Consider the following 12,469-nt stretch of genomic DNA (forward strand, 5'->3'; position numbering starts at 1 on the left):
TTATATTTATGTTACATCCATAAGAATTGGGATGTAATATAAATCGAAAAAATGTATAGATATTAATAAGTATGTGTGACAATATTTCAAAGTTCTTTCTTAACTGTCGCTCTGTTAAGGAGGAGATAGTTTATGTATGTACACATCCTATGATCGTTATAGTAACATTTTCCTGAAAACTAGCTGCTACGCTTTGCTAATGTTTAGATTTAGATTATTATTTTATGCTTTATATTTATATTTAAATATTTCTAAGATTATATATGTTGCTCTTTAGATTGAACAACTTAACTCGAAATTTCGAGTTACTTTTCTCAAAATTTCGAGTTAATAACTCTAAATTTCAAGTTAGCTCTGCCAATCAGTGATCTACGTAGAATTCGCACTCAAAACCAGATCGTAACAAATTGGTGCTTTTGAGAGTACGTTTGGTGATAGTAACGCCATGTGATTCAGCTTAGAGCTGGGCGATAGAACGATAACGATATGTATCGCGATATAACTTTTACTCGATAGAGAAATTAAGCTATCGCGATAGACCTCGCCGCTCTTGTCCTCTTTATAAAAAAAAAAAAAAAAAAAAGGTCAGCCGAACCAATCACAGCCGCAGCGTCACGTCGCGTGACTTGTTACGTACAGCACAAGTGCCAAGCCGCACGTGTTTGTTTGGGAAGCAGCCAGCGGGTAATGGAGCCAGCGCATAATGGAGGAAATGAGTGTGCCGACTAGAAAAATCAACCGAGCGTGACCGAAGAGAAAACAGATGACGGTTCCAATGCCGGAGAGATTGTCGAACGGAAGAGCCATAGAAGTTCCGTAGTGTGAAGGTATTTCGGCTATTTCAAGTCTGACAAAAAACAGAGTAGCGCGCACTGTAAATTGTGCCGAAAGCAAGTCTGGAAATACAATAAACTGGTGCATGCGTCACACTGTGCGCCACGTTATTGTTTCGGTGAAATGAATTTCTACAATACTGTTAATTCTACTCTCTGCAGTGTTTAAATGCTTACATATACACACAGTTACTGTCCCTCCACACATACGACTCGGGTCTGCTTCTATGCCCCAGCTTTGTTTACTTTTTCCCACCGAGGCTTCTAGACTTCTGATTGGCCAACATTTCTGCACGGTTAGGAATCTAGCGCCACCTGCTGCTTTGGCATGTTCATAGCAGCGTTTTCCTTCATTTCTGCCTTTATGTGTGGACGGGATTATTTTTTAAAACGAAAATGGAAAATCTCCGTTTTCAAAAATACCCGTGTACGTGTGGACGTAGCCTCAGTCTCTGACTGGAAGCGCTAATTCGTCATTCGGGTTTTGGCAGACTAAAGTAACTGTTAAAACTGTTTGAAAAGCTCAGCTATACAACAAGGAGAGATTGAGAATTTCCTTTTAGTTCTCAGTTTACTTGATATTGACAAAAGTTAGTCAGTTTTGTCTGTTCTTCTGTAAAACAAACTAAGATTTATTTTTAGAATTAATACTTTATTTCTAAGTGGAATTGACAATTTAGTCTGTTTCGTTTGTTCTATTTTGAAACTTAAACGCTTTAGCGGCTGCCTTTTGTGTAGTTTGCAATATTTGCCTTTATTTATCTGAAAAAGTCTCATGTTCCTTAAGTACATCTACCCTGTTGAACTTATTATGGGAAATAAATATTTAAAAACAAGCTGCTGATTATTTCACATTTTACTTGTGAGCAACGGCACATTTAAATCTTACAAATATAGTTATTTGACTTATATCGTGATAGATATCGTTATCGCCTGAAATGAAAAAAAACATATCGTGATATGAAAAAATCTCATATCGCCCAGCTCTAATTCAGCTATTAACACAAAGATTTCATCATTTGTGAAGCCACGCTGAAAATTATCAGTAATTTGTGCATTCATGACTGGCTGTAATACTAGTAGTTTAGCTGTAGCATTTGTAGCTGAGGGCTTCAGCTTCCGGTTAACAAGGAAATGACATAATTCACGTACAGTAGATTACTGATTGGCAGCGCTAACTCGAAGTTTCGAGTTACTTTTCTCAAAATATTGAGTTATTAACTCGAAATTTCGAGTTAAGTCGTTCAATCTAAAGAGCAACATATATAATCTTAGAAATATTTAAATATAAATATAAAGCATAAAATAATAATCTAAATCTAAACATTAGCAAAGCGTAGCAGCTAGTATATGCTTATATAAATATAAAAAGCTGTGAAACTCTTATTCAGAGAGAGAAGAGAGGAAGTAAAGAGAGTGGCAAGCTAATAGCTGCTAGTTGTCAGTTAGCCTAGCTTAGCTTAGCTTAGCTTAGTGATAAAGCGGTGAGAAATGGCTCGTCTGGAGCTATTTGACAGTAAAATAATCCACCACCATGACTGTAATATGTTCTTGTGGGTTTATAAATTGTACAATAAAGGCAGATTTTTTTTATTTTATTTATTTATTTTTAGCTTTTTCTGCTAATGGCCTTGTTTGTGACAAGCCCACAGAACAGCACTAACGTTGAGCTCTGTAGTTTGCCCAGTTCATGTTGAGGAGCAGGGAAAGAAGGCATAAAATCGAAGATGAGATGTGGGACTTCAGAATGACTTCAGTGAAGTGGACTCTTAGTTGTGTGTGTCCCTCCCAATCGATCAGCTCATCCTCTATATTCACTTCTTTGTCTTACTCAAAGTTTCAGGTCAGTGAGCGTACATGAGATTGTCGAATAGAAGACGCTCAACAGTCTGTGCTCATTTTCGTATGTTTAAACTTCAAACCATTGCTCCTGACAGTGTTTGTCCCCCTGCCTGCCTCCTGCTGCAATGACCCAAATCAGCCCTGTTAATGCAGGAGATGCTTACAGTTACGAGCAGTAAACACTGCCCCGAGCTATCTGTGTCCAAATCCTTTTCTTGACTGCACTGCTCTTGGCAAATGCTTGCAGTGAATGTTTACATATTTCAAATATTAAATATCACAAAAGGCTTAACAATGAATTATACATTCATACTTTCAGTCAGACCAAAGTCCACTTCACTGTATGGAAGCTGTTACCTTTTGTTGGTATAAAGACACAGTCTTAACTCACTGGAAAATTGAAGCGCTTGTAAAGTATGGATGGGTCTTTGTGATGCACACACAGATAATTGGATATCATAAATGGCATAAATTTTAAAAACAACTCCATTTGTCTTTTGTATTACGTGTTTTTACACACAAAGTTTTGCAAGCGTGATTTTTAGGTCAAACATGAGCGAGCAGCTGTTGCAACGAGCGAACTCAACTGTGTCTGTGGAATACTAAACAAAATGTTTCCCTCGGATGTCTGGATGAATTTGCTGTGTTGTTTAGCTGCTCTTTGATCAGACAGTTGCAGATTTAAAGAGAAACCTTGGAATCCACACAGGCAAAAACAAAACGGTGGGTAAATTTAATATACTAAATATGTGCAAAAAAGGGGGCTTGGACTGGCATCTGCACTGGATTACATCAAGTATCAAACCAGTCCAAGCTTTTCTGGTACTGTATGTAATTAAGTGGATGTCATAAATGGTTGTTTTGATGTAGTTACTAAACTAAGACACTGCGTCAGTTCAAGTGCTGGCAAAATGTGCAAATGTACACTCACATTCACTTTCATCCTATTTTTCTCATGTCAGAGCTTGTAAATATAATGCTCAACCTGTCTGAGGATAACATCAAATTATGCTTAAAAACATGGAAACGTGCCGTTAAGCTCTTTTGCCACTTTGACCTTTTCTTTTCCAATGGTTGAAAGAATACTTTTCTTATTGGTTTGTATGGCCAAAAGCCTCTAGATGTAAATCAGTGCTTTGTGCGGTTTATGTGATGTGAATAAACTGCTGGGCAGTTTCCACAAATCGGTCCTCTTGGGTGCAGTGGGATTATTATTTTATCTCCGTGCTATCAGGTTACGTGGGATCATTCTGGCACCCAAATGGGGCCAGCGGGCATGGAGGGAGCTGACAGGCGCATCACTAGCGAGCAGAGAATTTAACCCAGGCTAACAGAGCCAGGGATCTGTGTCTAATGCAAGACCCCGATGCCAGGTTACGGTGAATGGGACCCATTGTGTATCCCAGTGATCTCTGTGTCCCTCAGACAGAGACCCACTGTCTGGAACTACCCGGGAGGGGGGTGGTGATGAGTCAAGCAAACTCCCCCTCAGTCTCTTTCCTGGCTGGCTGCTCCCATCACACCAGGTTAAATCACTCTGTGCAGGTAGCAGACCAGAGGAGGGAGTGGAATACAAAAGAAACAGGGAAGAAAAACACCAGTGGAGGATTGGTGATTTGAGCTGGTATGAAGGGGGTGACATTTTCAGTGTGACAGTACAGGAATACTCTCTTTTTAAATCCGAACAGGTGCCCCCTGATGGGACGAGTGGGGCCTCTTTTTTGGTATCTTGACTCAAATGAAGAGCTCTTTGCAGATGTCCTGGCTGGTGCAGGTTTGCACCTGCCTCTTAACCTCTGTCACAGTTCTCCCGCTCCCTAACATCTTCATCATTGTTATGTTATTGTTTCTTTCTCTCACTCTCTGTTTTTCTCTCCCCTTAGGGGACTGGACGCCTACCAACTAGCGAGTCCTCTCCAGCTACAGGCTATTTGTCCTGCGTCCAAAAGCCTGAGGCTGTGGTCCATGCCATGAAGGTAATATTAGTCAGGGAAATCAATCACAGGGTGTAATTGTTGGTAAACAGTGTTACAGCTTTTGTATCATTGATGCAGCTGTGATGCTATCATAGTGCTGTTCCTGGAGAATTTGCAGGATGATGCCTGAAGGCTATTATGGTATAGCTGCGACCAGCGTGACAGTTCAAATGTGGGAAAAACACATTTGTTGCTAATGTAATGTTACTTTCTTTTAAATGGTTAAAAGGGGGTAGCATTATATTAGCAGATAAAGTAGTACCAGACCATGCCTAGAAGTACTTAACCATGTTCAAGTGAGTCAGGCTGGTAGCGCTATGGAAAAAAACAAGAACACATTGGCAGTTAGGCTGGAAGATAACAGCGTTGCCTAGTGTAGTTCTGTAAATACAGAAGGAAAATAAGACATGTCCAACCCTGTGTCTGCCATCAGGTGCTGGAGGTCCATGAGAACTTGGATAAGCAGGTTCCTGAGGACTATGAGGATGATCTCAGCGAGAAAGAGAAGGCCATTGTGCGAGAGATGTGCAATGTAAGTGCACCTCCTGCTCCCACAGATGTACTCGCATCCCGGTCTTTATTCTAATTGTCTGTGTGTTGTCATGATTATTGGAGAGCCTGAAAGTGGGGGGCTAGGTGGGTGTCTGAGCTCTCACACAGGTCTGTTGCCACTGCAGAACCACTTAGCTAATCACACCACAGGTTTGTCACTGATGTAGTGCCAATAATATAAAGTGCACTATATGCAGACCATTAGTGTAACAATGGAAAAATGAGGAATTTGATAGTTGTAAATTCAGTCTGTTCATTAGCTTTTTTAATTCATTCTACTGGATTCAAATCAGGTCAGTTTTGAGCCTTTTTGGCTAATGAGGAACTTGTTTGGGCTCATTTGGTTTGGAATGACACAGCAGCTCTGCCTCTTTCTTTCTTTCTATCCATCCCTCTGTCTCTCTTTTTGTGCCCCCCTTTTCCACTCCAAAGCTGAAAGCCCAAAGTATAGAGGCTCATAGTTGAGCTGTCAGAGCAATTAAACTGGTGCGGCAGGAAAAAGAGCACCACCCCCTCCTCCCTCCCAATAGCACTCCTCCACCTCACCCTTCTATTCTTCCACCTCTCATTTTCCCCTCATCTTTCTCTGTCTGTGCTGAAAAGGCCTTTCCCAGGATAAAAAGGTCTGCTGATTAGAGCGAGTACGAGAGTGGGGTTATCTGGGCCCTGCAGAGGTATGTGACAGGCCAGGAATGGGGAAGCACTACAATAGTACCTCTGTAACATCACCGGGGTCCCGCGGGGGCCCCTCTCACTCTCATAGAGAGATTTCAGCACCGGAGAGACGACACGGACTGAGATAGAGTCCCGTTCTTGTCTTTATGCTTTGATAGAATTGGAAAATGGGTGCAGTGCTTCATTGAAATGTTCAAACATATACAGTGTATAAGATAACAGTTGGGATAACTCCAAAGAGCTTAAAAGTCAATATTCGATGTGTCCACCTTTATTCCTTAATAACTCTCTTAAGCAGCATTTCTTAAAGTGGTGTTTGGGAATAGTTCTCCAGGCTTCCTGAAGGCCATTCATGGCTGCTTTTTGATCCCACGCTGTTTCAGTAATGTTGAAGAGGAAGGCCTGTTCATGACTGATACGGCTCCATTGTGTGCTTTTTTTCCATCCGTGTACGCTTTTACTGCACTGGGAGTGTGTTTGGGATCGTTGTCATGCTGAAAAATGAAGCTGTTGCCAGTCAGACATTTTCCAGATGGTGCTACACGGTGGGTTAAAACCTCACTGTGCTTTTCTCCCTTTAAAATTCCATAAATCTCCAACACCACTGGCTGAAACGCTGCCCAAAACCATGACAGGGCCTCCACCGTGTTGTACACATGGCTGTTGTCCCTCTCTCCTGACCTCGGCCATACATACACACCCTGCCTTTCTTAAGAATGGGCCACCCCTTCTACTGAAGCCATTTCTGATCAGGTTTCAGTGAACAGTAGACGTATCAACTGAAGAATGAGTCCAAAGAAACACTTTGAAAGACCTTCAGAAAGGCTGCAGGACTGTTGCTCAAGACCACTTAAAAAAATTATGAGAAAATCCGGCTTCTTGAAAGCAAAATATAAAGAAAGCTCGAGACTTCTGCACTGCACTGAAGCTCTACTGTAGTGTGAGTGTGTGTAGTCCTCCCAGCTCAAAGCCAAACTGTGGGCATTTGAAGTTTTCCCTCTTGAAGAAGAAAGTCTTTTCTTTCCAGCCTCTGTGTCTGCCCGTCTTTCTCTCGCTGTTCCTCTTCCTCGCTCAGCTCCTCTTCTCTCCTCTTCTGTTCGCAGGTGGTGTGGAGAAAACTGGGTGATGCAGCAGGATCAAAGCTGTCCGTCAGACAGCACCTCTCTGGTAACCAGTTCAAAGGCCCGCTGTAGCATATCAGCCCTAGAAAGAGACGGAGAGATATCAGGATCCACACTCACCTGAAACGCCACCTTCCCACCTGCACCTACACGGACCCGTCACGCCACCGTGCTCCCACCTGCCGACAGCACCCGGCATTCCTCCGGCGAACGCTCTCTTTTTAGACTGGCTACAGAATGGACCTGTTAGTCTCGTTGTTGCCTGTATACGTTTTTGGATCTCTGCGCTGACATGTTGACAGCCGGCAGCTAGTGTCACCAACCCGCCACTTTTCTGCATCGGTTTGGAGGCTTTCTCTTTTCTCTCTGTAAACAAACACCCGCTTTCGCTCCTTTAGAGCTTAGCTGAGCTGTAATAAGCTAGGGATGAGACGTGGTTTCGAGCACAGGTGACGGGGGTGGGGGGGCAGAAGTTGGCAACAGTGAGGCGATTAATACTAGTTTCTATGGAGAGAGACACCCCCATCCCCTCCCGAGCTCCTGTCACATGTATGACCCCGCCTCCCCACTTCCTCCAGCGGTCAATGAGTATAACTAGCATTAGCATTCTATAATGTTAGCCAAGTGAAACCCACTGTGACCTAGCGCCTTTTTGCTCGTAAGACAAGTCTATGGATAATAAAGTCTAGAGATCGCTGTTAACTCGTGTATATTATGTATAAAACCATAGCATTACGTCATTGTTTCTGTTGATTTGACTTTATTTTGTATTCTAGCGTGGCCATGTGATCAACAATTGAGTTTTAAAAAGCACACACATACACACCTACATATACAAACACACACAGACCTCAAACAGGGTTTGCTTTTGGTAATACTCTTTTTTTTGTTATTGTCATCGTTATCATTATCATTCTTTTCCAGATGAATTGCTCTTACTCCTTCTCTCTGTAATGTTCGTTCAAATGTATCCGGGCCATTCTGAATCTGCCGTCTCGCTCTGTTTATTAAGGAACAGATAAATTTTCTTACTTTTGTGAAACGGGCTAAAAATTGTATGCTGTGTGCATGCTTGACAATCATTCTCTCAGGTTGGGAGGGCTACAGCTTTACCTTTGCCCATCTGTGACCGTGCGCGCATGTGTGTGAGTGTGTTTAAGAGTGTGAGTCTGTGTGGGAGGAGACTGAATGGTTGGAGCTGTAGCATCTGCCTGTGAATCCTCTTTTTTTGGGCCATTGAACCCTGGTTACAGCCCGATTGAAGGCTGATGAAGACATTTTCTGAATCCATCCAAAATAAAATGTAATTCAATAACTAAAATATCCTGAACCTCCCCACTCAGTTTGATCTGCTCTGAAACTTTTTTTTATACAGTGGTTTGAAAAGTGCATGTTTGTCACAGTTGCAGGTTTCAGATCATCAAACTAATTTAAATATTAGATAAAGAAAACACAAGTAAACACAAAATGCAGTTTCTAAATTAAGGTGTTTATTATTAATGGGGAAAAAATCCAAACCTGCATGGGCCTGTGTGCAAAAAGTGATAACTGGTAACCTAATAACTGGTTGGGCCAGCAAAAACCGCAATAAAGCAGCAACAACTGCAATCAAGCATTCACAATAACTGGCAATGAGTCTTTGACAGCGCTGTGGAGGAATGTTGGCCCTCTCATCTTTGCCGAATTGTTGTAATTCAGTCACATTGGAGGGTTTTCGAGCATGAGCCGCCTTTTTAGGGTCCTGCCACAGCATCTCAATCGGATTCTGGTCAGGACTCATTTTACTTTGCTTAAGCCATTCAGAGGTGGTATTGCTGGCGTGTTTTGGGTCACTGTCCTACTGCAGAACCCAAGTGCGCTTCAGCTTGAGGTCACAAACAGATGGCCGGACAGTTGTAGGATGGTTTGGTAGACGACAGAATTCATGGCTCCATTTACAACAGCCAGTCTTGCTCCTGAGGCGGATTAGCAGCTCCAGCCCATCACACTACCGCTGTGACCCTTTCCAGACTGAAAGCTGTCAGTGTCTTTGTTTCTCAGGTGTTTCTTCGAGTCGTAGCATGATGTCTTGCTTTTTGAGATCTTTTAGCCTGCTCCACTTTGTCAGACAGGTTCTATTTAAGTGATTTCTCGATTCAACAGGTCTGCCAATAATCAGGCCCGAGTGTGTTTAGTGAAACTGAACTGTGTGGGGGTTTTTTTTGGGTTTTTTTTGTTTGTTTGTTTGTTTGTTTTTTAACTGAACTGTGGTTAATCACAGTTAATTCCTGATTTAACAACAGGGGCAATTACTTTTTCACACAGGAACTGGTAGGTTTGGATAACTTTTCTCCCCTAATCAGTGAAATCACCATTTAAAAACAGTGTTTTATACTTACTCGGGCTGTTTTTGCCTAATATTAAAATGTGTTTGATGATCCAAAACATGTAAGTGTAACAAATATGCAAAACACTGGGAAATCAGGAAGGGGGCAAAGACTTTTTCACACCACTGTATCTCTGACGATAAGGGTAGGGAAAGAAAAGTCACATAGATGGATATTAGACCGTTTCTCGCATCATGGATTCAGCAGGTGTGTTTATGCAGTGCGTGTTTTATTGAAGTTATTTTTTCTTTTTTAGAATATGAGATAAGTCTTCCCCTTGATGTCTCCGTACCATAAAACACTAACATTTAAAACAAAAAACTTTTCTTGATGTCAGAATGAACAAATACTGTTTGTCGGTGTATTTATTGCCAGGTGTAACATAGTGAGATAGAGATGGGAGCGCAGTTGGTAACTGAACGGTCACGTTTTAAACTCATCAGACGGATTTCGTGTTATTAAAGTTGTCTGATGAGTTTGCCGAGTGACTCGACAGCTCAGGCTCTCCCATCTCTAGTGTTATTTGTTCCAAATTAGAACATTTCTGAGGCTACCCGTTTGTCCACCTTGGTACTCTCAATTAAAGGGTTAAAATATATAGATATATGTAATAATAATAATAATAATCAAAGTATGATTTTTTTTTTTTTAAAGTGTCCTTTTTCTAGGAACCGATTTGAAGCCATTATACAATTTTGAATACTTTATATATGGCAAATGATTTGAGACGTGCCACACTGTTTTCTTTATTGTGTTTTAATTTGGACCCAGCTGTATATTTGAAGAAAAAAAAAAAAAAAAGCATCTGTAGTGTTTTTTTTCCTGCCTATATGCTAAAGCCACAATACAGAAACCTAGAATCTACAGTGTAAATGTCTATTCCTTTAGTAACTAGCATGACTGGAACCTCTTTTCGTGGTTTCACCAATAAAGGAGAATATTTCGCTGGTGAGACCGAAAACATGAAATAGTCCACTTTTAGAAACATTTGGAAGAAAATAAACAAGTTGCTTAATGATGTTGTGAACGGCTCTTTATTTAAGCATGCGCTACATTTTTTTTTCACTAGCTGGGGTAGGCTGCCCTCTGGTGGCGGAACAGTGGAAATGAAAATGTAAAACCAAAAACTGGAATGCGCACCACTGGCCAATTTACTAGGTACCCCTGTTCCCTTCAAATCTGCCTTCATTCTTGGCGTAGATGTTGAAAACAAAACAGTGATTTTGGTCCACGTTGGCAGGATAGGATGACACAGTTTCTGCACATTTATGGTGAAAAATGGACATGTAAGTAAAGTTTATTTATATAGCACCTTTCACAGACATATGTCACAAAGTGCTTTACAAGGTAAAAACATAATACAGTCATAAAATACATCATAAAAACCCTGGTCTGCAACAATACTCACACAGGCTTTTAAATGTGGCATTTAAATGATGCTCATAGCGTATAGGTTGTGCTGGATCAGGTGACCCATGATGCACTGAGTGTTTCTTCTTCAGTCACCTTTCTCAATAAATCTCTGTCTCTCTTCCACAGCATGTCTTTATCCTGTCTTCCTTCTCTCTCCCCAACCAATCACAGCAGATGGCCCCGCCCCTCCCTGAGCCTTCTGCTGGAGGTTTCTTCCTGTTAAAAGGGAGTTTTTCCTTCCCACTGTCTTACTTGCTCATAGTGTGTCATGTGATTGTTGGGTTTTTCTCTGTATGTATTATGATGGGGTCTACCTTACAATATAAAGCGCCTTGAGACTGTTGTTGTGATTTGGCGCTGTATAATATAATTGTATGTTCAGAGATGCTCTTCTGCATACCTTGGTTGTAATGACTGGTTATTTGAGTCAGTGTAGCCTTCCTATCATCTCAAAGCATTCTCCTCTGACCTCTGGCATCAACTACGTATTTTTGCCAAGAGATCTGCTGCTCACTTTCTTTCCCATTTAACTTCACCAGGTCATCATGACTACGTCTATCTGCCTAAATGCTCTGGGTTGCTGCTATGCGATTGATTAGATATTTGCGTCAATAAGCAGTTGAATGGGTGGACTGAAGAAGTGGGGGAGTATAATTTTCACTGCTAAAACCGATTAGTGGAAAAGGTATCCGCTCATCTGTCTGTATCCTGGCCTCTGTTCATAAACATTTGACTGGTGGAGATAAAGAGGAACATGAGCTGGTGTGTAAAGGGTGGGAGAAATCTAAGAAGCAACACCTTCTCTCTTCACACAGACCCCATTTTCAGCTATGAAGAGCAGGTGACGAGAACTTTTCTTACACCTAAACCAAAGCACAGAGTAGTCTAAGGCAGTTTTATACAGAAGTGCTCAAAAAAACTGAAATCTACACTTGCAAACTGTCCAGTGTTAGTTGTGGTTGATCTGTGTGTGTTTCCTGCAGTGCAAGGAAATAAAAGGTGCTTAAAAGTAAGCTGGTGGTGCAGCGGTTAGCACTGTGGCCTCACACCCAGGTTTTGCTTGTTCTTCCTGTGTCTCTTTTCTCAGAGTACTTAGATTCACTCAAAAGATGCTATTTTTTATTTTTATAGTTGTTTTTATGTGTGGCTGTAGGAAAGTTGTCACTGTTTACTGATGACCTGCCCAGGCTGTAACCTTCCGCTCTTCCAAAAAGCAGTTTTTCATCCTTTTAACTATTAGTGTTCTGCGTGTGTGTTCCCACTGCAGGAACAGCCACTCAGAGGTACCTAACCCAGAGGAAGTACTTCGCTCTGCTTTCTTTGATGAACTTTTGACTCTTTTAAACTTACGGCCATAAAAAGTACCATTTAAAAAAAATAGAACCAAAGCAAAACCCAGATAAAGAACAGCTGAAGTCAGTTTTTCTTTTCTTCTTTATTGGGCTTCTTAGACCAGTGACAGTGAATGAGGAAATTATTGTTTTAATGTTTACTGCTCTGGGTGCAGAAGCGGATGAGAAGATGGGTGGTGACATGAGGGGGGAAAAGCAGCAGAAATGTCTTGCAACACTACCTCAGTGTTATCAGAGTAAAATGTAAAAAACAAACAAAAGAAAAAACGCTGTTTAAACCACAAAAAATATACAGCATGTGTCTGTTCAAGTCTTTCAATACGACAGTCCCACAGCATA

At 41.3% G+C, this 12,469-nt stretch overlaps 1 protein-coding gene across 5 annotated transcripts in view; it reads left to right on the forward strand.

Moving 5' to 3' along the window:
• ccdc85cb (coiled-coil domain containing 85C, b) overlaps positions 1 to 10,381 on the forward strand; it is a 49,651-nt gene extending 39,270 nt beyond the window's left edge. For all 5 annotated transcript variants that reach the window (XM_082505767.1, XM_082505768.1, XM_082505769.1 and 2 more), the window contains 3 exons: positions 4,559 to 4,651; positions 5,085 to 5,183; positions 6,982 to 10,381. In XM_082505767.1, the coding sequence (XP_082361893.1) occupies positions 4,559 to 4,651; positions 5,085 to 5,183; positions 6,982 to 7,071 (282 nt within the window). In that variant the 3' untranslated portion in view covers positions 7,072 to 10,381. The remainder of the gene's footprint in view (positions 1 to 4,558; positions 4,652 to 5,084; positions 5,184 to 6,981) is intronic.
• The last annotated feature ends 2,088 nt before the right edge of the window (positions 10,382 to 12,469 follow it).

This window comes from Aulonocara stuartgranti (assembly GCF_965226115.1).
Source record: "Aulonocara stuartgranti genome assembly, chromosome: 15".
Taxonomy (NCBI): domain Eukaryota; kingdom Metazoa; phylum Chordata; class Actinopteri; order Cichliformes; family Cichlidae; genus Aulonocara; species Aulonocara stuartgranti.